Source organism: Dreissena polymorpha, chromosome 12 (assembly GCF_020536995.1).
Source record: "Dreissena polymorpha isolate Duluth1 chromosome 12, UMN_Dpol_1.0, whole genome shotgun sequence".
In the NCBI taxonomy this organism is placed as follows: Eukaryota; Metazoa; Mollusca; class Bivalvia; order Myida; family Dreissenidae; genus Dreissena; species Dreissena polymorpha.
Window position 1 is genome coordinate 61,892,663 of NC_068366.1, and position 27,745 is coordinate 61,920,407.

At 35.7% G+C, this 27,745-nt stretch overlaps 2 protein-coding genes across 2 annotated transcripts in view; one reads left to right on the plus strand and one right to left on the minus strand.

Moving 5' to 3' along the window:
- The first annotated feature begins 4,370 nt into the window (after positions 1-4,370).
- Positions 4,371-15,713, plus strand: LOC127853290 (uncharacterized). Its single transcript, XM_052387677.1, has 4 exons — positions 4,371-4,844; positions 11,582-11,769; positions 13,033-13,110; positions 14,094-15,713. Exons 1-4 carry the CDS (start codon positions 4,841-4,843, stop codon positions 14,445-14,447), a joined length of 624 nt encoding a protein of 207 aa, XP_052243637.1. The 5' UTR covers positions 4,371-4,840; the 3' UTR covers positions 14,448-15,713.
- Positions 15,714-16,448: 735 nt separating this feature from the next.
- LOC127853288 (biliverdin reductase A-like) overlaps positions 16,449-27,745 on the minus strand; it is a 29,101-nt gene continuing 17,804 nt past the window's right edge. Inside the window, exons 7-8 of the mRNA XM_052387675.1 lie at positions 16,867-17,015; positions 16,449-16,660 (exon numbers count right to left, since the gene is read on the minus strand). Coding sequence (XP_052243635.1) covers positions 16,509-16,660; positions 16,867-17,015 — 301 coding nt within the window. The 3' untranslated portion in view covers positions 16,449-16,508. The remainder of the gene's footprint in view (positions 16,661-16,866; positions 17,016-27,745) is intronic.

Below are 27,745 nucleotides of genomic sequence, written 5' to 3' on the forward strand. Positions count from 1 at the left end.
ACCATGGACATGTTGGCCATTTTGTTTTCATTAAAGTAATGTATCCGTTTTTTAAGTATGCTTATGTGTCACTTCAACTTCAATAATAACATAAAATATCGTTTTCCCATATTTTCCATTGCGTGAATCAAACGTCGATTTCCTCATTGCCGCTGCACTGCAGAGGTTAAAAGAATGCAACACTTACGAAAAGCGACAGGACGCAAATTTAATAAATGAGGTAAGCTAATTGCAGACGCATTCATTGGGATTTTGTGTGTATATCTTTTAACCATTTTTTGTGATCTGGTTTTGCTGCATTATTTTTTAGATTATGATTGTGGCGTTAGTGATAATTAATCAGTATGCTGACATCGCAGGTATCCTCTAAAATATTCCAAGCCCAGCAGGACGGAAAAAATACATCAAACGAACGTTCTTTGACATTTGGCGTGAAGGCAAAGCAGCTGATAATACACTGTTAATTTATATAACCATATATAAAAACATTTATTGTTTCATATTAACCGCATAAATTATAGAACAGTTGATCGTATTTCATTGTGACTTTAAAATGAAAAGAAAATGTATTACTTGCTAGTGCCTATTTAATTCTTAAGTTTTTACATTGTTTTATACCCAACACAATATTTTATTATTGATATAAATGCAAGTTTATTGAATTGTTTGAACTTATTTAATATCATACACAATCTAGTATATGTGCTTTTATTCGAGATAATAATGATATGTACGTTCTATGCAAAAAGTTTTTCAGTGTGATAAATACAAATAACTTTTTTTTGGTTAGTTAATTTTGAGGACAGACCTTCGGTTTTTTCTCTGAATGTCAACACATTCGTGGGGTTGGATGAAATGGCTATTAGAATGTCGACGGAGGCATTTGGTTCTGTATGTTTATTGGAAACAAGGGCTATGGCAATTACTGTTTAAGCGATAATAACAAATCAGTTAAACGACAAACACAAGTATACTTTTTCTAAACACTGCGATTGTCTTAAGTTTCGTGTATTCATAACTATTCATGATATGTGCACTTATACATACTTTGGCGAACTACTAAAACTAGGGAACTGATATTCGTTGTCTTCTAGGATCAAACAAAAAACAACATCATGCACATTTATAATTGACTGGCTTACCACTTCACTTACCAATTATATTCATACGAAATGCGTTGTGGCCATTCAAAACACATATGTGTTGAATCAAATGGAAAAAAACCCAAAGAAGTTAGCGTGCATTATTTATTTTGAAAGATAATGCAACATCCAGACAATGAAGCCAAATGCCATAAGGTGTTCAACTGAGACCCGAAGGAACTTAAAAGTTCTGAGCTGGAAGTATCTCACTTTAGCCATATTAGGAAAACTCGGTTAATCGGCTCGGATATCATTCGAGCAAAGGTTCTGAGCAAGTTAATTAATTACAGGGCAAACAAATATGACGTTTAGAGTGTTCATTATGTTTCACTATAATCAAATAAGAAAAAAACGAAGTTTTCACATCAGAACAATAATTTCCAATAAATGCATGTAGTGATATAGATTTAACCCATTTATGCCTAGCTTCTAGAAAAAGGGCCTTGGCAAACAGCGTAGGTCTGAGCTGTTTGCTTAAAGCAATTTTTGTAAGAAATATTCTAAATATAGAAAAAATATTCTAGACATCCCTTATTTTGGAAATAAATTGATCCAATTTAGAAGGATGGGAGAGTCTACTAGGCATAAATGGGTTAAATACATGTATATGCAAGACCGATCGTTATACGTATAAATACTTCCCTGTCTATCGATATGCTGTCAAACGAAGGATCTTTATTTTTAAGTTTCGCACGTTAAATATCCGCTTTCGACATTGATGAAAAGCTCAGTGTAAAACCACTTGTATCTTTCAATATTGTTGTATTTTGTGTGAATAATTATTTAATCAGGAAGTTCGATGCAGTTAGATTTGAAGTGTGCTTACATAAAACACGAAGTCTTAAAACTTTAATAAATATTATTTAATTAGCCTCGCTTTTAGAAAAATGAGCATAATTCATGTGCGTTACGTGTTTGCCCATGCTAATCAAGGACCACACTTTGAGTCTAAACTGGATGTTCGCCAATAAGAGACGAAAACTACCATAACAGTCGTCCCCGAGTGCGGACTGAACAGGCTCATCTGGGACGACACATTATGCACAGAAAGCCCCGTTTACAAAGAGCGAGACTCAAATTGTTTGTTTGTGTACATTTTAAACTACATCAGCCACCCGACTTAAGTTCAGAAAAAAATCTTCGTCGTTATGTTGCAGTTGTGTCCCATTATAATACTTTAAATTGTAATTGCGTCCCATTATCATACGACAAGTTGCAGATGTGTCCCATTATCATATCACATATTGCAGTTGTGTCCCATTATCATATAACATATAACAGTTGTGTTCGATCATCATATCACATATTGCAGTTGTGTCCCATTATCATACAACGTGTTGCAGCTGTGTCCCATTATCATACCACATATTGCAGTTGTGTCCCATTATCATACTTTATCATACGAATAGTTACATCTGTGTCCCATTATCATACTTTATCATACGACTAGTTACATCTGTGTCCCATTATCATATGACATATAACAGTTGTGTCCCATTATCATACGAAATGCTGCAGTTGTGTTCGATGATCATACTATAAATTGCAGTTGCGTCCCATTAGCATATGACATATTTCAGTTGTGCCCCATTATCATATCACATACTAGTATTTCAGTTGTGCCCCATTATCATATCACATATTTCAGTTGTGCCCCATTATCATATCACATATTGCAGGTGGGTCCCATTATCATACGACATATTGCAGTTGAGCCCCATTATCATACGAAATATTGCAGTTGTGTCCCAATATCATACGACATAAGACACATCAAGAACATGACCTAAAAACCTTTTTAGTAAAGCTTGCTACTGATTTTAAAGGCAACTCCCGTTCTTTGGGAGCTTTTTTGTTTTTATGTTTATATCACGCACACTTTTTTTCGATACTGACAAAAGCTACTAGTATATACATTTCCAAAGTTGTTTTCATAGTTCTTGAATGTGCGATGCAAACACATCATCGTTCGTCCGAAAGAAGAAATGGTAAACATTACATTCGATTCTCCCATTTAAAATGGACTTGTTCAAAGATTTTGGTATTTTTTAAGAGTATCATTAAATGCCTTCAAATGATATGTTTAAGCACGGCACTGAGGAGCTCCATTATAATGACACACCAAGAACAAAAACAGGTTGTATGTATCGGGGATCGAACCGGTTCCGTTTGAATAAATATGCTATTAACTAGACCACTACAAACTACTAGATATTCAGACATTATAGATTAGATATGAGTGATCCAGGTATTGAAAAAAAAAAATTAAAACAACATAATTATTCCAAATTATTAAATCGTTTTGCGTTTGTGATGCTTTTTTAATCAAGTTCTTATGATGAGAATGATAAACGACGCTGTATTGACAGTATAAGTTTTTGTCATTAGTTGTATTTACCTCACTGGTTTACAGAACAGAACAGAACAGAACATATACAGTATTTATTACGACTTGTACATAGAACATCGTCAGTCTTAACCATACTATAATACACAAAACAAAAGGTCACGTGAAAAGTAAGTGATAATACAGAATTTAGTAATATGCATACTATAAAACATAATACATGAAAGTAGGGGGAAAACCCAAAATACTTGTTATCGCATTTTTACAAAGTATTTATGCGACAGGGTGGTAATCAGCTATTATGCTATTAACATTTATGGAAAATGAACTAAATACTAATTGGTCATTTTAAGTATATAATTTGGGTTGCTTTTGTGTCCTTTTATTTTGGGTTACAAACATTTGGAAAATTGTCAATTCGACAATATGTCCCTTTAATTGACATGCTCGTCCTAATGTGCATGCATCACTTGTGTTATAGGAAATTAAGTATATCTGAAACAAATCACAACATTGCTTGCATGTAATTGTATAATACCTGTACAGCATAACAGCGCTTGTACGCGTGTATATGTACATGAGTCAGACATGTCTCTCATATATAAATGATACTGATCGGCCTGTACAGTATTCGAAACGAACAACAGCGTAGATCAATGAAGCTTTTACGAATCAATGCGCGGATATCCGTAAGGCCAAAAAAATATAATGTACATGTATATGCCAACAAGCGCGGGTGCAAAAATAAACGAACAGAGAACTAACGATATAATGTCCCAACGTCTACGTATTTTATCACAATGTACATAATGTACTTAAACTAAGAGTCCACAACATTATCTGACAATAAGATAAAGCGCACAAAATCACATGTACTTGAACACTAGTCGTCTGTAAACAAAGTCGATAGAAGGCCGGGAAACAGACTATTTAATTACTTGCACTGCATTTTTCTACCTTAAACTTGTATTGAATCGACTTCACGCACACATGTATTTATAAATTTATAAGCTAGCTGTCATGTGCTCTGTGGATTATTGAAGAATCGAAGATCGATCGTTTGTTGTATTAACTGTATAACACAGCTTTAAACATAGAGTCAGATAAAAGTGTTATTGCTACATAGGTAAAATGTGTCAGACACACAACGCGCGGTGAGACTAAGACATAGGGAAGTTGAAGATAAACTATTATGATCGAACTGTTTGATGCAAAGAACTATCAAGAAATATTGATATAATTTTGGTTTAATTATTTGTGAAATTTTCAGTTGTTTTAATAATATTTAATTATTGGACGATTAAAATAGGTTCGATGCGGACATTATTTTAGAGAGGAAAGGGATTCAAAAATGGGTAAGTAGAACATTGTATAGTTTAATTGACGTTGTTGCGTGAAATATACACGCTTGGTGTTGTTTATTTATTTTTGTACATGTTTTGTTAGTATACTAAAATAAATTATATATGTCGGCTGAACTGTGTATTGGGTTTCAATAAATAAATACCAGACATGTTTAATATAAATAAGTTTCTGATATAAAACATACTTGTAAAAAGGTCGTCTTTGTCTCGAATACTCGAATATAGTCGTTGCATACTTTGTCTCCATAACATCGTGTCATTTGCAATATTTGACTCAACAGCAACAGTTTGTAGTATTGTAACTCGTGATTGTATTAGTATTAGACAGTAGATACGTTATTGAGAAGTTGCCGATTAAAGAAAAAAACAACAACAATTAAGTATTAAATTTCCAGTAGATAGCAAGTCCCCCATATCATTATTAATTTCAACCTGCATTTATTCTTTGTATAAATTTATATTATAATCTATATTTGTTGGATATCTATCAATCAATATTTTATACGCTTACATGTATATGGGCCGTGCTCTTAGTCCGCACAGGCTATTCTGGGACGACACTTTACGCACGTGCATTAAACCCCTTTTTCACAGAACACGGCCCATATGAATATCCCAGTCAGCTGGTAATAATGTCTTCTGTGACATTCCTCTCCCACATTGTATTATTTTAGGATTAGAAGTAGTAGTAGCAATAGCAGTAGCAGCAGCAGCAGCAGAAGTAGTAGACATAGTATTATAAGTAGAAAATCTGACAATTCGTGATTTTAGGGTAAGTTTAAGTCGTTTAATGTTTAAGACATTTTAACTGTGTCTGTGGACATAAAGAAACACTTGTTGACGAATTCGCAATGGACCCAACATACTAATGTACTGATAGTATCGAATGTTATTAAAATTAACAACAATATAACACGGATTTCAATCAACCGTTACAGACCTATCGATCGTACCATATTTCAAAGCGTGACTTTTAATATACAATTGATTGTAGTATAAAAACCAATCTACGAGGATCAAACAATACAGGCATTGTAAAATAAATATTGTTACAAGTTGTCACCATTTCAATACTCGGATCTTTCATCATGGTCCGATACTAACTTTTAATAGTTCATTTACATTCAATACACGTTTGATTTGAAATTATATGCACTACACGAACCGTGTTCACTGACCGACACGGACAATTTGAATGTTTATTCGCCAAGGATCAAGACACTTTAGTGTTGGTTTTGTTAACAAGACTTTCAAAGAGAAGATTTTAGTCGATTTTTTTTCAATGGACTAAATTTGCTGCAGGCTCAATTTTAATCGCCGATTGCCAATGTTAGTAACAACTGCAAACGTCGTTTCGTTGATCGAAAGGGTTTTGTTATTATCCTTTCGAAGATCAGAGTTCACTGTCCACTCGTGTGTGAACCTGCATGACCAATTTTCTTGCCGTGTCTAGTTAAACCCACAAAATGTTGTAATATGCTGACGTTTGGTTTATTAATTAATCCGATTATAATGCATAAGGCGCGATAAAAGTTTTTTTTGACCCGTTTCATTTTCAATTCCTAGGGCATGGATTAGTTATGCTAGTAATTTGTCGACTTTTGTGAGTCTAATAGTGAAATTGTATTTATAATATACCCACACAATCTTCAAGTAGCATTTAATTCTTCAAATCCTAAACACAAACATATGAAGGTATTACAGATAGTGTACACGTTCAATACAATGCTATTATTAGAATATTACTGGGAAGATAATGTCTGTTTTATTTTGGCGAAAATGCTGTAACGAGTAATGATCGAATGTTATAAAAAATGTGTTTGTTTCCGGTTATCAGATAACCCAATTTAATACAAACAAACAAAGCTGAACCCTTCTATCTATACCACGTGAAATCTTAACGTACTCAGAAGGGCGTTTTACAAATGACTCTACGAGGTCTGTAAGCCAAATAATAACGTCTTATTATTGTTACTACTACATTTGTAGTTCCAATAAGTTGTTTTAAATAATCTGGTTCTTTGAAAACCGAACTTAATGCATGTGCGTAAAGTTTTGTTCCCGATTACTCACAAATACTCACAAATGCTCTTCTGAAAGTAGGCCATTCATGGCCTCTTGATTCAGCTCTAGAGTTTCTTCTTTTGTTGTGTACTGGGTTGGTGCTAGCCCAGTGCTTATATGTGATCTTTATTGATATTTAATATCTTGTGTGTTCCAAAATTTGTCTAAATTGTTCTCGAATGTTATAACAGTTTGACAGTTTATCACTTTCTGAGGTAGGGAATTCCACATATCAACTACTCTGTTTTTGAAGGAGTTTTTTCGAAGTTCCAAGCGAGATCTTTCTTTGTATATTTTCATAGTGTGCCCCTTGTATTTTCAGAATCTCGTATTTTGAATGTTTCGCTCACCTCAGGGTCATATTTTCCTGTCAGTATTTTAAACACCTCGATACTGTCACATCTGTAGCGTCTGTTTGTAAGTGACGGTAGTTTCAACCTTTCTAATTGTTCCGGGTAGCTAAGCTTGTCCATTCCTGGTAGTCGTTTTGTCGCCCTCCTTTGTAAATTTTCAATCGATCAAATCAATCAATCAAATTATCATTATATGTTTCATTTTACATTTATTTCATTTTAATATAGATTGTCCTATATATTAACCCATTTATGCCTAGCTTCTAGAAAAAGGGCCTTGGCAAACAGCGTAGACCCAGATGAGACGCCGCATGATGCGGCGTCTCATCAGGGTCTGCGCTGTTTGCTTAAAGGAATTTCTGTAAGAAATATTCTAAATATAGAAATAAATATACTAGACATCCCTAATTTTGGAAATAAAATTGATCCAATTTAGAAGGATGGGAGAGTCCACTAGGCTTAAATGGGTTCAATACACGTATATGCACGACCGATCGGTATATGTATAAAAATACTTCCCTGTCTATCGATGTGCTTTCTAGCGAATTACCTTTATTTTTAAGTTTCGCACGTTAAATATCCGCTTTCGACATTGATGAAAAGCTCAGTGTGAAACCACTTGTATCCTCCAATATTTACCTTGTTGTATTTTGTGTGAATAATTATTAAATCAGGCAGTTCGATGCAGTTAGATTTCAAGTGTGTTAACATAAAACACGAAGTCTTAAAACTTACATTAATATTATTTAATTAGCCTCGCTTTTGGAAAAATGAGCATAATTCATGTGCGTTACGTGTTTGCCCATGCTAATCAAGGACCACACTTTGAGTCTAAACTGGATGTTCGCCAATAAGAGACGAAAACTACCATAACAGTCGTCCCCGAGTGCGGACCGAACAGGCTCATCTGGGACGACACATTATGCACAGAAAGCCCCGTTTACAAAGAGCGAGACTCAAATTGTTTGTTTGTGTACATTTTAAACTACATCAGCCACCCGATTTAAGTTCAGAAAAATAATCTTCGTCGTTAATTTGCAGTTGTGTCCCATTATAATACTTTAAATTGTAACTGCGTCCCATTATCATACGACAAGTTGCAGTTGTGTCCAATTATCATATTACATATAACAGTTGTGTTCGATCATCATATCACATATTGCAGTTGTGTCCCATTATCATACAACGTGTTGCAGCTGTGTCCCAATATCATATCACATATTGCAGTTGTGTCCCATTATCAATTCATATATTGCAGTTGTGTCCCATTATCACATCACATATTGCAGTTGTGTCCCATTATCATACTTTAACATACGACTAGTTACAGCTGTGTCCCATTAGCATATCACATATTACAGTTGTGTCCCATTATCATACGACATGCTGCAGTTGTGTTCGATCATCATACTATAAATTGCAGTTGCGTCCCATTATCATATGACATATTTCAGTTGTGGCCCATTATCATATTACATATTGCAGTTGGGTCCCATTATCATACGACATATTGCAGTTGAGCCCCATTATCATACGACATATTGCAGTTGTGTCCCAATATCATACGACATTAGACACATCAAGAACATGACCTAAAGACCTTTTTTAGTAAAGCTTGCTACTGATTTTAAAGGCGACTCCCGTTCTTCGGGAGCTTTTTTGTTTTTATGTTTATATCATGCACACTTTTTTTCGATACTTTGCAAACGGGGCTTTATGTGCATAATGTGTCGTCCCAGATGAGCCTGTGCAGTCCGCACTCGGGGACGACATTCCCCACTTTTATGGTATTTTTCGTCCCTTAGCTGTTTGCTTAAAGGAATTTCTGTAAGAAATATTCTTAATATAGAAATAAATATACTAGACTTCCCTAATTTTGGAAATAAAATTGATCCAATTTAGAAGGATGGGAGAGTCCACTAGACTTAAATGGGTTCAATACACGTATATGCACGACCGATCGGTATACGTATAAATACTTCCCTGTCTATCGATGTGCTTTCAAGCGAATTACCTTTATTTTAAAGTTTTGTCATTGTACAATGACCCGTTGTCTTCGTCCCACTAAGAATGACTCAAGCCAGCGAATATATAACGACCCGATCTTATATTTGTGTTGTTTATGCAGAAGTCTGTTATGAGGTACTGTGTCGAACGCTTTCATGAAGTCGCAATATGCAACGTCCACACATCTGCCTTCATCTATGAAACTGGATTTCTTTAAGAAGATACTTTTTATAAACGAACAATTCCATTAAAGGGGCCTTTTCACAGATTTTGGCATATTTTGAAGTTTGCTATTAAATGCTTTATATTGATAAATGTAAACATTGGATCTTAAAAGCTCCAGTAAAAAAATCAAGAATAAAATTTAAAAAAGGAAAAAAAGTAGCCGGTACCAGGGCTCGAACCAGTGACCCCCGGAGTCCTGGAGTTAGTCTGAAGTAAAAACGCATTTGCCCTCTTGGCTATTCCGCTGGGTATATACAGTTTAAGTATTTAATACCTTATATAAGCAGTCTTCGTAGTTTCGTAAATTTAAACGACAACAACAGAACTCTCCAAATTATTCAATCGTTTCGCGTTGCAACGCTTTATAACTTTTAGGTTTTCAAATCGTCAAAAGAAACATATAATGGCTATTTTGGACTATAGTAAATGTTCAGTAATACTGCTTCCTCACAAATATCATAACTAAAACGAAAATTTGCGAATCTGAAACAACTTTTTTCAATTTTGTCAATTTACCAAACCGTGAAAAGATCCCCTTTAAGCGGAAAGGTTATTCCCTGATTAGCCTGTGCGGACTGTACAGGCTAATATTTGATGACACTTTCAGCACATGCATTAAGCAAGGTTTCCCCAAAACGAAGCTCATTTTAAAAGAAGTAGGTATGTGAGTTTGAACCTCAGATAAGTTGTTTTTAGCGAGGCTGTTTTCGGAGAAAACCCGAGGAATTGTCATAGCCTGCTCGTCGTCCGCCGTACTACGTCCGCCGGCGTCGTGCTAAAACCTTTACATTGGATCTAAAATCAAAGTGCTTCCACCTACAACTTTGAAACTTCATATGTAGATGCACCTTGATGAGTTCTACACGCCATACCCATTTTGGGTTACTAGGTCAAAGGTCAAGGTCACTGTGACCTCTAAAAAAAAATTCTGACAAGCTTTCGCAGCCGAGCGTGGCTCCCGTTATGCGGTGCTGTTGTTATACAAATCTAGCAAAGTCAGTCGTAAGTCTATAACCGGTATTGTGCAGTCTAACAAATGTAACGCTGAACGCGAAATGAGATGTATTCTCATTGGAACATTTACAATAACAGAAGTAGCTTAATATTTGCAAAGGTCTAAACTTTTTTTCTACGGTATAGTGTTGAATGATAGGTGCGACAACTAGCGACATTTTCGTTGGTAGTTATGAATGAATGATTATCTGTATGTAGCATGTGCGACCATTAGTACCACTGTAAGTAGCATGTGCGACCATTAGTACCACTGTAAGTAGCATGTGCGACCATTAGTACCATGATGCGAGTGGTAGAACCATTTTTATCATTTACATGTATACCATGGCATATCTATTTTTTGTTATCAAAATAAGTATGCGAGATAGCTCATGAAATTCAGTAACAATTGCGTATTTGCTTTTTATTGTTTATTATTCAGATCGCGATTTGAAAATTAGTGTTACAGATAGCTATCAAAAATCAACAAAAGTACATTAAATGTGTCAGTAACATCAGTATACTAGTACATGTGTCAGCCAATAAATAGGTGTTCCGCCTCAACGATTTTAAGCCATAATTGAAACATATATAACACAACATCGTCTGTAAACGCTAACCTTGCATTAAAAAAATTACGCACGGCTAATTAAAGAACGAAATATTAACCGATGAACGGTAAATGTGTGGTAATTTCAAAATTAAAATTTGCATGAATTACTAGTAGTAGAAACTCAACGCAAAGCACAGTATTATATCAAGTATAATAATACATGGGGACAGTAAACGGTCCAGGAGATTGGGCAAAATGGCTAGTAAAATACCAGTGTTTTTTTCAGGAATTGCCAAACAAATAAGTCGTCCTATTTATCTTAAACAATGGATATGGACAAGATAAGCATACCGTTATAAAGCCTATGTGTGTTTGAGCTAAGGACGCCCAACATGACAAGTCCTTTCTATGATATTTTATTTTGCACTAACTACTAACTATAATTTCGATTAATTAAACTCCTTCCAGTTCCCCTCTAACTGTCTTTCTATGCCATCCATGCTTTGATTATATTATTTCTTAACTGTTTTAAGTATCCACCTCCTTACCCGGTAACAAGGTGTCAGATGAGGCAATCTTGCACATGGTCAAGCTGCTATCGCTGTTCTACCTGCTGATCGGCGTCGGCTGCTTGGCAACTGGATGTCTTACTCTCAAATACGCGGCCCCGGACATCAGCTTCCCGTACTCGACTGGATCTGGCCTTTGGACGGGGCTGTTGGTAGGTCACGTGACGATTCTTGTAAATATTAATTTTCGAGTTTGACATTGTCTTCCACAAAAATGTGGAATGCAATTTCAGACGCTTATCTCTAGACTCATTTAAAACTTAGAACTAGTTTACATGCGTCTAGAACAACAAGATTTTGATTATTATTACTTCGAAAAATCAAACACACATACGTTCAACATTATGTGGACCCTTTTTCTTCATTAAGAAATGCTAGAGGAGACAGATGCCAACAATGTAATGGTTTGTCATATTTTAATTGCTATCTGCGGTTGCTGACTAAATAAATTACAGTTAAAAAATGCAAATATTATTGTTAAATTTAATAAAACCTGATACTGCATAAACAACTGCAAGTAAAAGCCGCGGCAAGCGAAAATGAATCGTATGCGTACAACGTAACTAGACCAATCTCTCTTTTCCGTATTTGGCCAGCTAACCTCATTCATCGCATCCGCGCACTCTGGTAAGTATCCGCTTTGAAGAAACATAAGATTTCGTGGTCTCCTATTCGGACTGTTTTGCTCCTGACCAGACTTCAAGGATGCGCTGGCTGGGCCGGACCTATGCTGGCCAAATACGACAAATTTTCGCTTGACGCGGGTCATAAGATACCGTAATAGTATGACTAGTTTTGTAGCAAACTACGCGTTTAAATTATACCCCACACACAAAGTTTAGGGGGGTAAATAGGAGTGAGCTTGTCTGTCGGTCCGTATTTAGTGCCGCTCTCTATTTCAAGTTGTTTTCATCCGATCTTCACCAAACTTGGTCAGGTGTTGTATCTAGATGATGTCTAGGTCAAGTTCGAATATGGGTGATGCCGGTTCAAAAACTAAATCACGGGGTCAAGTTCAAAAATGGGTCATGACAGGTCAAAAAGTAGGTCATGGGGTCACTTAGTGCGTTTTAAACATTGAGCATGGTGTCCGCTCTCTACTTCAAGTAGTTTTCATCCGATCTTCACCACATTTGGTCAGAAGTTGTATCTAGATGATGTGTAGGTCAAGTTCAAACATGGGCCATGCCGGGTCAAAAACTAGGTCATGGGGTCACTATGTGCGTTTTAAACATTGAGCATGGTGTCCGCTGTTTTTTTGTAAAGACAACATGCAAAATATTCTGTGTCAGTGCGGAATAAGGGGGTATTAGTCACGTCTGTGACAAAGCTCTAGTTATTATCGCGTCAACAACCGTTGTCATGCATAGAGCGAATATCTCGACCATGTCATGTTTTGTTGCTATTGGTTACAGACAGTGATCAACGCGGGTGTTGGTGGGTTTTTATGTCGGTTCTACGACTCCCGGAACCCGGCGGCAACCAAATGTCTGGTAAGACAATCAGGGCAAATCTAAGCGATATAAGAGTGTTAAATGACAGAAACTATGAACGAAATACAATATAGCAAACATAGTCCGATAAAAATGTTTAAAACAAATGTAATATCTTAAGTTTCGGTAAATCTTGTTATTCGAGAAACCTCGAGTTGGTTACCAGCTGGTTACCGCCGCAGGTACCAGTGGATGACACGATACCAAAACTGTATCTTGTTAAATTTAAAAGCATACGAGTACATTTCACTCTGCATGAGTGTATATTTCCCTTCCTCGTAAACGCATTTAAATTAACTACGAGTAGCCCTAACAGTTATTTAGCAATTTTGTGTTTACTCAGGAGGTAAAAAGCAAATATCAGACCGCAGTAGGTCATGTTTTATATCGCACAGCAATGTGTGTAATAACTTTTACTGCTAATTGTCTATTTACAGCCTCACACGTGGTGAAGTTTTCGATTGTAACTAGGGACTTAGTTGTAAATAAAGAAAAGTTGAATCATACATACCCTTTTCACCATTAAATCATCATGTACCACAGGTGTTGGGCGCAAGACCATGTCAACCCCCCCCCCCCCCTCCCCCCTCCTCCTCGTTGAATGTCTCTTTGAATCAATATGTCATGAAAAAAACATTATCATATTATAAATAATTATTCAATAATTATTTTGGTCAATGTGTTCAAAACTGTTCTTTCATTACATATTGAAAGTGTTTGAGTGAATTGGCCACGCACCATATACCTGTGTACATGTTGATGTTTTAAATTTATCAACAATGAATTTGACACTGTTTTTATCAAAATTGAATTTAACACTTTTTTTAAACGCTGACATTAAATATAGTATATATGATGATTTAACTGCACGTGGATTTTGTGACGAAATACGTAACTATTAAAATACACTAACTTTTTAGTTTTATCTTAAAACGTGTTCTTTGTGACTTTTTCACGCATGTCTTTCTTACTTGTATTTTCAGGTAATCACTTTATATACGTTGGTAATAATAGACATCACGTGCGGAACGCTGCACGTGATCTACTCTGCATTGGGCATGCGCAAATGTTATTCGGATATCCGGACTGGTCACATGTCCTGCAATCCTGAAGAACGTCCCCGCATACTGCTAACTGGCGGATTTAATGCAGCGTTCGGAATAATTATCGCAATAATTTCTATTGTGTTTACAATATACATATCTCTAAGACAGCGGTTACATATATTAACAGGATTGGTAACCAATGACGAACAGCAAGGCAAACTAGTGACTTGTTGCTTCGGAAAGTGTATTTGTTATTTACAAGGTTGTATTGTTTCACGAAATGGTACCTAAAGGAGTTTTGTCCCTTTCATTTTAGGAACCGCGATCTGGGAAAAATGGACTTAATGCCTGTGCGGATTAGCATGTGTAGTCCGCACAAGCTAATCATGGACGACACTTTCCGCTGTTATAAAAAATTTCGTTTAAAGAAAGTCTCTTCTAAACGAAAATCCAGATTAGGCGGAAAGGGTCGTCCCTGATAAGTGTTGTGCGGACTGCACAGGCTAGGCTGGGACACATTAAGCGCATGAACGAAGCCTAGTTTTTTTTTCTATAACGCGACACATATATTCATTTTGCTATGTCTGACAGAGCTAAACGGATTGGCGCTAAATAAGTTCGTCATGAACATATTGTCTGGCAACTTATCAATCGTTTGCCCTGCCCGCTTATTTTCGTAAGTAATTCGATTAAGCATCTGATGCTATCCTTTCTAGCTGCTGTGATAATTTCATTGTATTTCTCTCGTTTTATTGTCACTTCACTTATGGCATACCAATATGGCATTAATTGCATCGTTTATTTATCGTTTTACGATTTGCAACATGAATATCATTTTTGAGAGGGAGTTTGATCCATACGTAAAGTGTAATTCGATTTGTTACCAGTAGTTAATTAGACTAGGTTATTTTGAATGCATTTTTTGCACTCTACACACTGCCCGTATTTACTTCACAGTCAAGTATGCAGTCAAACATTGTTTTTACTTTCGTCGTGGAGTGTGGCATTTATATTGAGTATGTATAATTAACGAATAGCATGCATGCACAATATGTGGCTATAACTATTGTGATTAATATTTATTGCGCAAAAAAACACCAGTTTTTTATAAAATGCATTATTTCTCAAAGAATTTGCATAATATTGAATACAAATGTTGAAGTATCGGTATTAAGGCACATCCATTCTGTAATATAAAAACATATTTGAATATTAAGTGATATATTTTGATATATAATTAGAGCATTTATTGTGTAAGGCGCAACTATTATATGCTACCTTAATGTATGATAGTTCTATTATTTTATGTTTATTGTTACACATGTATTTGATTCGTATTTATTATTTTACATGCACTTATTTTGACATATGATTTTCATTTGTACTTAATCCATTGTATCTTATATATTATCAAAAGCCGATTGAAACAAAATAACATAATTACGTTTTGAAACGACTTTATTATATGAATACCGGTACATGGAATATGCGTTGCTTTATGTCCAATGTGTTTGTGTCAAGGTTACGATGGTGCAATAAACATCTTGTTGACGAAAAGTTGTGTTTACGTTAACTTTATAAATATACATAAAGGCATAAAACAGATATGAGATTCTTGAATTATTAATCATTAATAAGATGAATAATTACAACTGTGTTTGCAACTGCGTATGGTTCTTATTAAGAACCTGACAACTCAATACTGTGTGTATGTTTCTGCACTGATCGATTGAAATTTTGCTCAGTTGAATAGTCAGCCATTGTGCAAATTCGAGTCTAACATCGGTTTTACCAACCCTATCACTAATAAAGCATCGAAAATCAAACGTGTCAAATAACTCAGATTATGGTGCATGATCAGGGAAATAAACGTCTTGTGCTCATTTTGTTTACTTCGCTGACATTTTAGTATTCACAATCGCTTTCGAAACATTTGTTAATTTATGAAAAAAAAACAAGAGACGTGTTTGTCAGAAACACAATGCCCCCTTATGCCCCACTTTGAAGCCATATATTTGACATTTGAACTTGAAGGATGACCTTGACCTTTCACCACTCAAAATGTGCAGCTCCATGAGATACACATGCATTGCAAATATTAAGTTGCTATCTTCAATATTGCAAAAGTTATGACCAAGATTAAAGTTTGTGACACATACAGTGACAGACAGACAGACAGACAGACAGACAGACAGATTGGCCAAAAGCACTATACCCCAGATCATTCGATATGGGGGCATACAAATACAGCACAAAAATATGCGACAAATAGCAAAATACATTACAACGAAAGACTTTATATTATGTATTTTGTAACCAGCACCATATAACTCTACACCAATTGGACCAAGATCAAATTGAAGAACGTTCCACTGCCAGCCCCATGAGCCCGTGGATGTCGGCTGCCACTTGAATGCAGTGTAACGTGCGCGCCATATCTGCTGACGGGTCAATAGTTCCCTGAACTTTGCCAACAAATTGCAGGAAATCTTCCATAAACAGACCTGTATTAGATAAAATATGGTACTTCCATTATTTTTACTAGTGAATAAACGCAAAAAATAAAATAAATGCAAGTTATGACAACAATATTTACAACAACAACAACAACATTTAAACAGTGTTAAACTTAATTTTATAAATGGTAAAATTGGACACTGAAAACTTCATATTGATGGGTTCAAGTTGCAGACAAACATCCTGCAATCACCTGGTTTTTTGGGACCAGCTCCTCCCTGGGGAGTTGATGCAGGTTTCTCTGGGGTCTCTTCGATCACGGTCCCATCAGCTAGGGTAAATCTCATCACCTTCTCTCGGGGGGACCTTTGTTTTGTGCGACGTACGGTCAAAGTGAGATCTCTGAAGTCAGAAATAAGAGACTATTTGAATCTCATAGGTACAAACAGCGGGCTGCTGTTAAGTGTTAAATGAATATAAGAATATAACCACAAGATTTATGTATAAATTAAAATACGTAATAATATGAATCTAGGACATTTTTAATTGTATCTCATGTACATTGCAAGTTCTTTCTTAGGTCAGTCTAATAAGTGTAGCCCGATTTAGGATTTGCGTCGAAGTTCAACTCCTCACTCGCTATTGTGTCAGAGAGGTTTCCAATTCATCTAAAATCATCGGATACGCAACAACGTGCGCTTTAAAAAAGCGTACATAGCTAGAGTCTCCTTTCTGTCTGTACAAGCACATGAAGTAAATGTCAGGGAATATACAATCATGTGCCAGTATCTACCACGCGAAATATTAACCCTTAATCGGTCACTTCAAACCTTAATTTACCACAATCATCTGGTCAGCTGCAGATAGAACTGATCTTGAAGACACAACACAACACCACAATGAAACACACTGCCACAAACATATAATGTGTGTACACATGAGGTATCAATGGGCGGATCAAAAAAAGCTAAGAATGGTTAGTCAATTTTTAATTGTCACAAAACACTCAAGTTCGGTTCTTTACCAAATTGTCCGAGCTACTAGCCTACTCCTGACCCAAATGAGGCTCATCAAATGTCAAAGTCCGCGTAATGCCCTGGTTAAGGTAAACGTGCAACATCGCCATTCACTGTTACTGCTAAAGGGCTTTAATTGAAACTTCACGCATGTGTTCGGGGTTATTGTGTGAGGTTTAAGTACATACATGGGCATACTTTAACTAAATTAGGGTCTGAGTTATGGAACTTGGAAATTGACCCAACACAATTACCCTCACTAATTGTGTGAAGTTTGAATGGAATGCCTTTACAAGAAACCGTTACATTCAGATTGCGCACGTTCACCTCGACCAAAGCAGATGCCAACGCCGATATTTAATGAGTAGTATAGCCTTGACTTTTCGATGAAGAGCCTAGCTAAAAACATAGCTAGCAAAGCAGGTTTCATTAAAAGGATTTCATATGGATTTCATTTCTATTATAGTATTAATCGAATTCTATATGTACCCATTAATTATCAACTCACTACATTTGAGCAGAATCCCCTTTCATAACTAGAGTTATTGAGTGAAAACCTTTTTTTTATTTTATGTTTAGTTAAAGTATAAAAATTAGTCAGTCACAGAAGTTATTTCCCTTAAACCACCCGGTTGATGTTTAATCATTTTAGTAACAGTGACATTGAACTTGATCCAAATGGCCCCAGTGCAATAACTCCTTCAAAACTCAACTTATTAAGAAACATCTTTAAATATCGTTAAAATCCTGGTTTCAACGTGTATAAATTCTCATAGATTAATAACATTATTTGTTTTGATTCCCATTTCTGCATATAGAATCCGTTCTCAACCGATATGAACATAATGCTTCGTGGCCTGAACAGAGTGGTTTTGTGCATTGCATCTTGATTGTTATGATCATGTGACTATCAAACAATGTACGTCGGAACTACTTGTCCATCCGACTACAAAAGTTAATGAGATAATGCAATTGACTGCAGAAACATTCGGATTTCCCCCAATATTTAAAGCAAATTGTATATGCCATCATTAATTAATAAATCCATGCGACGAGAGCACAACCGTGGTCTAGCGAGACCACACTGACGTCAGAGCTAAGGGGTCGTAGGTTCGATCCCCTCCTCAGTCATATCTTACTCACTTATCTTTCACATGTGATAATTAACTGAGGTGCAGTGTACTTGGTGCTTCACAACATGGTCCCATTTCAAACGGGATGTATCCTATAGATTGCACTATTCCCCGTAACTCAAGAGACAACTCTTATGAGAGGTGGCCAAATGGGAGAATGCAAGTGCATTCAGTGGAAATTTACTACCTACCCAAGAAACATACGCGCTTGGAAGTTAAAGACAGAAACAAACAAAAAATAACAGAGCCACACATCCACATTTTTACCGCTTAACGAACTAGTTTACTTTTATTTTTTCGGCGTAGCTGTTTAACGTCACTTTTGACCTTACCTGACCTTTGTAAGTGTCCAATAAAATTCTAATTTCCCGCGGCTAGACACGAATGAATACACTTCATTTATTCCATTGGCTGATTTGAGCATACCACCAGAACATTGGAAACATGCCGCGTCTTTGTAACACTGTTTTACTGCGTGTTCAGCATGAAACAAGTTTATCTCTAATGAAATGGCTTGATAGATAGAACAGTTTTACACTCAACTCTTGACATCAATACAGTTTGTGCGTGCACCTTTTATTTTCAGAGGATTGCCAGCGCCAGAGCGTCTGTACTTAAAGGCTATGTTCTCATATTTAGTAATTACTTCCATATTCCTGTCTGTGTACTAGTATATTTAAGTTCATAACAGTATCGTTTTTCCCTATCCTGATATTCGTTTTGGCCAAACCATTTTAAATTGTTTTCGAAATTGAACAATATACATGTAAAAGTATTAAGTTTTAAACAACCCGTCGTTCCAGCAGTGGAAGCGTGGCCTCACTTTAATGCATTGCATTCCAACCCGCAAGGTATCAGGATCAGTTTTCGGCCAGTAAAATAATCGTTATATAATATAGACGCTATCGCGTGAACTTGGTGAACTGGAATTTTCTTTAGACCAGAAATATGTTAAATGAAGATATTCAGAGATACAAATATGGTATGTCAATAATAGATTCTTTATGTGTTTTCAACAATACCGTGATAAATATTATTTTGATTAATTTAACAAGAATTATTTCACCATATTGACTTATGTATTAAGCATGAGCACGATGATGCTCGATATTGTTAATAATCGAATCAAATAGCAATGCCCGACAAACCACTAAAACAGTTTGTTCGAAGAACGCGCGTATAAATATTTAAAATATGTACGGATACTTCGCGTGTGGCGGGTTGACTCATATGTTTTAATTTCACTTCCATTCTTCTTTTGGTTTTTCTGTTTTGTATCTATAGGTTTATGACCAGCAATATGTAATAATTAAGAAATAGTAAACCCCACTGAGGCCCCTATGGCATTTGGAACCTGAGTGGAGTTTACTATTTCTTATATTACACCGAAGAGTGTCCCCTGCATCATTGTACAGTGTTGTACCGGCTTTCCGTACTTATTTTTCATGCAACTGAATGCGCAAACGATGACGCATATCGCGTGACGTTGTTTCTCTGACGAAACATTCCAGTTGGACCTAAATTCTCTGGATGTTAAGGACATATCGGACGTGGTGTTTTTTAACAGTTAGTTATTTGTTTAAGGCATCGAACGAATGCAAAACGTTACGTATTTCGGATTGTGTGTTTATTATACATAATGTAAACTTCGATAGGAATACAATAAAATAGTGTGATTTAAAATAAGTTTCGATAAAGGGATGAAACAAAGAATAGAAAATGAAAGTGAATATCGTTTCGACTTTATTGTCATACACATTGGATTAACGTTAGCATTGAGGTAAGCGTGTCGTTTATTCTAAATTAAGTTTTTTTTACTCTTGTGAAAGCGTGTGAAATAGTGTAAATGCTGATCAATAAAACGCTTCAACACAGTGCATATTTAGTGGTGTGTAACCCCGAACGGTCCATACAGAACAGGGGCGTACCTAGGCATACGGCAGTACGCCCGTGCGTATAATTCAGTTTTAAACTTTAAAACATGAAAACTCTTAAAATTTGAAAAATGCTATAAAAATTGAGGGCTAAGGGGGTTAGGGGTATAAATATGTAAACAAGCAAACAAGACGTCCACTTTAAAAAATAACAGTGGGTACAAAACACAACGCAGTCTTAACTCCAAACATACGAAGTAAAATCTTTTTCACTGATGAGGGGTTCACTGTGTAATCACTGGGCAGACTTTACTCGTTTGACGACTATGTTGTCGCCCTTCAATTTTTTTTGGGGGGGACCAATATTCGGACACAGGTTCTAGATAATGTTTACATGGCGCAAATTTTCAAAATGTCGGAGAACGCTCCGTTTTATCCAGATGTTTTTAGAGATAGCGTCAGGGAAACATGTTCATTAGATGATACTCAGAAGCTAGCTCTTTTGACAGATAAGTGGGAAAATTTTCACAGCTTTACATATCCCTTCAGGTATGTCGATTGATAGATCTACGAGTTAAATAAAAGTTAAGTATGCTCGCTCAAGACTCTCGAGCTTGCTATTGTTACATTTAAAGAGCGTTGTTTTACAGTTTAATTAAAAAACGAATTTAATTTTCAGTTTACTAAATACCCCTTATCAAACCAGTTTCAGATGAAAATAATGACGGGTTTAGTTTTTGGGGCCACGTCACACCAGGTTTGACGACTCGTCTAAACAAATACACACGCCGTGGGCGTGGTACCACATTTTTACAGAGTCGCAACAAAAACACGGACATGGAAAAGGTTTCCATGGAAAATCCTTTACTTTTTTTAGAGGAAGAAATTGAGGAATCAAATTGCCAAATGTCGCTGAAAGATAACATAAAAACAAACGCTCCTTCTGCAATGAAATCCAAAATTTTCTTAGGGAGTAAGCAAGAGTCAAACATTTCCTGAGATTTACATACCCATTCCCTCGCAGTTATAGGCTTCTAGATTTAAAGCCTTGACACTCAAACTTAACAGATTATGGTCAAAAGTATATTTGCAGTTGGCATTGTTTATTGAAAATATGTATTTTTCTACTTTTTTTTTCAAGCTAAAATTTTAGGATAAACATTGCCGAAATGTTCCTTAAATGCAACACCAAATTACACCTTTTGCAAAAAAATTTAAACAAAATTCTAGGGGAGGACCCCATACTCCCACCAGCAATAGAGTTGAACACCCTCGCACACCTATGCAACTATGGATCAATTCTCCCTCGCAATAAGGCTTCTTGATTTTTAAGCATTTACACTTAAACATAGCAAATAAATTATGGTCGAAAGTATATTTACTGTTGACAATGTTTAATATAATATTTCCTTTTATCTGTCTTTTTTAAGTAAGAAACTGAGGATTAAAATTGCGAAAACGTGGCTGAAAGATACCACCAAAACGCACCATCTGCTATGAAATTTTCCAAAATTTTCTTGGGGGGGGGGGGGGGGGGAGGGGGCCCAAACCTCCCCAGCAGGAGGGGTGACCCCCTCCCGCACCTACCCCCACTCGCAGCTTCGCTGCTCCATCGTGCGTATAGCTGAAATAGCCTCAGTAACGCCCCTGCAGAAAATAGTGACCGGTCCATATACTCTTAGGTTTCTCTATCGCATTTTACAGACTGAAACCGGTCATATAGATATAGAAGGACCAATATCTCTGAGGTGTAATATATATATATATATATATGTATATATATATATATATATATATATATATATATATATATATATATATATATATATATATATATATATATATATATATATTAGGGCTGTAACGAATACACTAGGTGACGAATACTATACGTATCATGAATACAGGGTGGCGAATACGAATATCTATTCGCGAATATGAATTTCAATGAACAAAAGTAATACTGACAACTTGACATGACATTATATAGTATGAAACTATGAGTATCTGTCAATTTGATTAATTGAGTATCATTGCACACTGAAAATATGAAATATAACACTTTGAAATTTCAAAACACTGACTAGAACTGCTTAAACTTTGAACACAGTTTTGAACACATGACTAGTACCAATAAAATCCTTGAGTAGAACAATTAAGAGCCAACAGTTGACACATTAGTGACAGTACCCATTCACATTTTTGACGATGCTGCGAAGTTATCATAACATGAAAAAATTCTTCAAAATGGCGACCTGTGCAAAAGACCGAGCCAGTCCGATTGAGATAGCTCGATTTTTCTAATCGGCATACCTCGCTGATTATTATTGATAATGGTATAGCAAGCTCAGCTATAAATAGGACAGCATATTCTGGGAAAAAGATGTAATAATAGTTTGAAAATGTTAATTTTTAATCAGTTATATTCAATCCATTATATAATTATAGATCAATGAAACAACTATGCATTTTCTGTATTGTATTTGACATTTGTCGTGATTCAGTAAATAAATTGCGAATTAAAACGTGTATACCCGGTAATTAACTTTCAACGCGATCATGAGTGTAAAGAAAACGAATTATTTCGAACCTGCCATTTGTAAACGTTGTAGCGACCATGGTATATAAACAGCATAATAGCCATATGACATCTGTGAAACTCGCTTTTATGCGTGCTTTCTCATTTTGCATATTTAATAAACTTTTCAAACAGAAATTACAGAGCCAGTGCACATACTATGTTTGATAATTCATTCGTTTGTTGGATATTGTTTGCTGTTTTAAACACATTTTAGGCCATATCGCGGAGATTTAGTTAACCTTACCATGTGATCATGGGCGAACTCAGGTATCCAAGTGCTCTTACGACTATGTGCTCATAACTACTTTCGGGAATCATCATAAAATTATTGCCGTACTTAACGAACAAACATGCCTAAGCTTATTAGATTAGAGAAAAAAAACAATAATCAAAAGATAAAAATTATATGTTCATGCACATGGGCATGTGAAATCCCGTCCGTACACATAGCATCATTAACTTAGGAAAGGAAATAATGAAATATAAGTTTGGTATGATATACATGTGAAATTTAAGAGCATGATGTAATTAAAGAGCATGTCAAGTTTTGAATTTATATGCTGAAACGTTATGTTATAACCCACACACGTTTTACTGTAACAGAACGTTTTTTAAGATAAGTGGTACAGAAAATACACGTCGAATATCTTTTTAAAGATATTTCTTGTCATATTTGATCGAGAATGTAACCCGCCTCCCAGTTTCGCTGAATGGATCAAGTTCCCCACGGGTACTACTTCCCCGCACCCTTAATTTTTTGTTCGTACCCTACATTTTTCGTTCCCATTTTTTTCGTACCCAATTTTGTTTCGTACCCAAATTTTTGCTCGTATCCAATTTTTTTTTGTACCCAATTTTTTTTCCGTAACCAAATCTTTTTTCGTACCCAATTTTTTTTGGCATAATTTTTGTACCCAAAATTTTCGTACACATTTTTTTCATATCCAAAATTTTCGTTCCCACATACACAATTGTGGTGATGAAGATAAACTTAAAAAGATGCTGTTATATCAAACCTCTTCAAAAGCATCGTCACACCAGTACTGTCAGTATTTTTATTTTAAATGAGCATATGCCAGATAGGTAATGTAGATTATATTTCAATGTCACCTATCTGACATATGCTCATTTGATATATTGAATAAAAACATTGTGACAATAAAAAAAAAGTATTGAACAAGAAATAGTTTTCATTACTCCATAAATACTGACCACAACTCAAATATTCAACCGGTGCCCGCCATGTTTTTGATAATCTCAATGTGTTACATAGTGGGTGGGGTAAACATGATGAAAAACGCCGGAATAAGGAGAAGAACATTTAAATATAGGGGTTTATTGTATGAACCTTCATTTGTAAGGTAAGATGAGATGATTAAACTTTCAAACTCGAAACCACGTTGTTTGTATTCGCCAAATATTCGGTTCGGTTCGGGAGGTGGCGAATAACGAATACGATTCGTCCACAGCCGTATTTGAGTAATTCGAATATTCGAATGCATCGTTACAGCCCTAATATATATATATATATATATATATATATATATATATATATATATATATATATATATATATATATATATGGTGCATGGGTTAACTGCATTGAAACGAATCATTGTTTAAAGGAATTATTCAATTGGGCAAATAATTCTTGACAATGATACGTCTGTCCAAAAGATAAGGATGCGGCACAACCATTTCCTTCAAATTTGGATCATTAGTGTCTCGTCGCGCGCGGTAACGACCTAAAATAACAATTACCTCCGCGAAATTACATTGGACCGGAACGAAACAACAAGGATGCGCATATCCCATATAAATAGGTTTAAGGAATATCAAGTTTCATCAAATTCGGATCAGAAGAGTATGAGATCTCGCTCTGAAACGATACGTGTAGCTGACCGAAGCATGGACGGACATCAAGTTGGAATGAAACGATTATCATAGAAGAACGGATGGACATCAAGTGGGAAAGAATTATCAGGGTAATTCGTTTCAAAACCACGCAAACCACTAAATTCTATAAAAATCAGAATTCGGAGAACGGACAAAGGGGCGACTGTGGCCACTATGGTAACAAGAAACCGTCAGAAACGGGTGATGCTCCCCTAAGTTTTTTTTGTCACAATATTGCACTATATATTCAGATAAAAGGAAACGTCTTGAGGGCACAGTAGTTGGGGGACAATAATTGTTTTATAGAAAATTTCAAAAAGCCATAACTATATGAAAAATTATCCGACCAGAATCCGCTGATAATATGCACATCTCCTCTTGGTAGTGAAGCTTCCCATAAAGTTTCATTGAATTCCGGTCATAAGTTGCTGAGAAATAGCCCGGACAAGAATTGCACTATATGTACAGTTAATGGAAAATTTCAAAGGGCCATAACTATGTGAAAAATCGTCCGACCAGAACCGGCTGATAATATGTACATCTCCTCTAGGTAGTGAAGCTTCCCATAAAGTTTCATTGAATTCCGGTCATTAATTGCTGAGAAATAGCCCGGACAAAAATTGTGCACGGACGAACGGACACACGGACGGACAGACGAAGCGGCGACTATATGCAAATTGTAAGTCGCCTGCCATTTTATAAAGCTATGGAAATTGACTTACTGGACTGGTTATGTACATGTGACCGTTATTTTGAAAAACTTACGTTCGGCGTAGCTATCTCAGATGGGTTTTTACCTAAGTTTCTTGTGATTTTTTTATGAAGCGTTCATACTTTCAATGAAATTTAGTAAATTGTCAAAAGAAAGAATCATTATCAATGCGTAAAGTCAGTCTAGTACTAAATGTTAATGTCTTATGTAAAAAAGTGTTAATGTTTGAGTTTTCCTATTTTTTAAATAAATAGGGAAAAATAAAATAGCAAATTCGATCATATTTAAATAAAGTTTAATCTTTGTGTACAAATTGTTTTGCACTTTGAAAATGTCTTACCAACCCATGAATACATTATAGCTGTATGCATGTAGTTAAAAACGCTCAAAATAGAGAGCTTTTCGTCTACATTCGCGTAGCTGTATTTGACCATGTTTAAATTTCCTTTCATTATTGTGTGCAATGGTATTGTACTTGGAAACTGTCATAAAATAATTGTAGCTGGCAAGATATTAAAAAGCTCCAAAACGAGAGCTTCTTTCAGTAAATATCTCGGGGCAGTGTTCGTACAAACGCATGTGATACATGTATGTATTTATTTGAAATTAAATTAGCATCTTTATAGTTAAGACTTACGTTAAAAACATTTCGTTACATTAATAATGTCGTGACAGTAGCATTGTTCATGACGTTGTATTCATATTTTTGTGTTTGCTGCGTATTGTCTCTCGTGCTGTTGGTGCTGTGTCCACTGTTTTGCCCTTGAAATAAATAAAGATAAAGGACCACGTGCTACGGTATGGTTTCTCTCCTGATAATCAAGCTGAAATTTCAATTTGTTTATACAGATCGAGCAACAGTGGTATATGCAATTCGTCGCAATGTTTATCTATGTAGTAGCCAGAGAAATTTATATAAGCCGATGATGATAAGGGGTTCCGAGAACACTGAAGCCCCTTCGCCCTCTTCGCGGATTTTTAGCGAGACGTTGACAATCTCTGCGTTCATTGCGTTTCTTCGGTGTTTCTTCTATCATATAATAGCATTCATTTTATTGGGCAAAACGTTCCCAGCGTGTTCTAAGTCCGACCACTTTTTACTTGCGAGCAACTATAAATAGCTCTTTTAACGCGGATGACGTTGGCGGTCGCGGTTCTGACGCCAAAAGTAGGTCACTCTCAAGGTCAACAAGCAAATTCGTTGAATTGATATCCCCGCAATTTTCAAAATTTGTGACAGACGGACGGACGGAATGACGAACGAAAGGAGGAAATGTTTGACAACGTCAATGCAGTATCCCTCCGCCTATGGCGTCGTATAACAACATGTAAGTGTGATATTGGTGTGTTGATTGCTTTTATAGAAAATATTTGTGCAAGAATTAAAGCTTTTTAGCAAACGGTAGTGATGTTAAACGAAAAGCGTCATTTTTGATTAAACAATAATGTGAACCTTTGGAACTAGTCCAAGTCCCAAATAAGTCCAATCAATCTACACTTTGACCTCAAACATATTGCAACAGAATTTCTGAGTGCGCAAATATGTTGCGACATTATATGAATAATATAACAAGTCTAGAAAAATTAATGGTGGGAAGAGTTGTAAAATGTAGGATTTTTGTTTAGTTATTTTAAATATTTTGTAACTGGTCTCGACTACCGTAGATCTACGCACGAATAACATCGTCTGAAGTAGTTGCAATAATTCAACTCTGAGCTTTATAACCAAATGGGTTGCTGAGAGTTGCAATGCGCTCTCTCTTGTCCATGGGTGCAAAATGTTATCAACAATGCAAGCGTTAAGGAACACTGAAACTGCAAGAACTTATTAAAGTTTACATGTCTAAACCACAAACTTATCCAAATGGTACCATTAAAGCAAGAAATAATTGCTTTTTAGTTTTCTTTCGTACGCTGTAT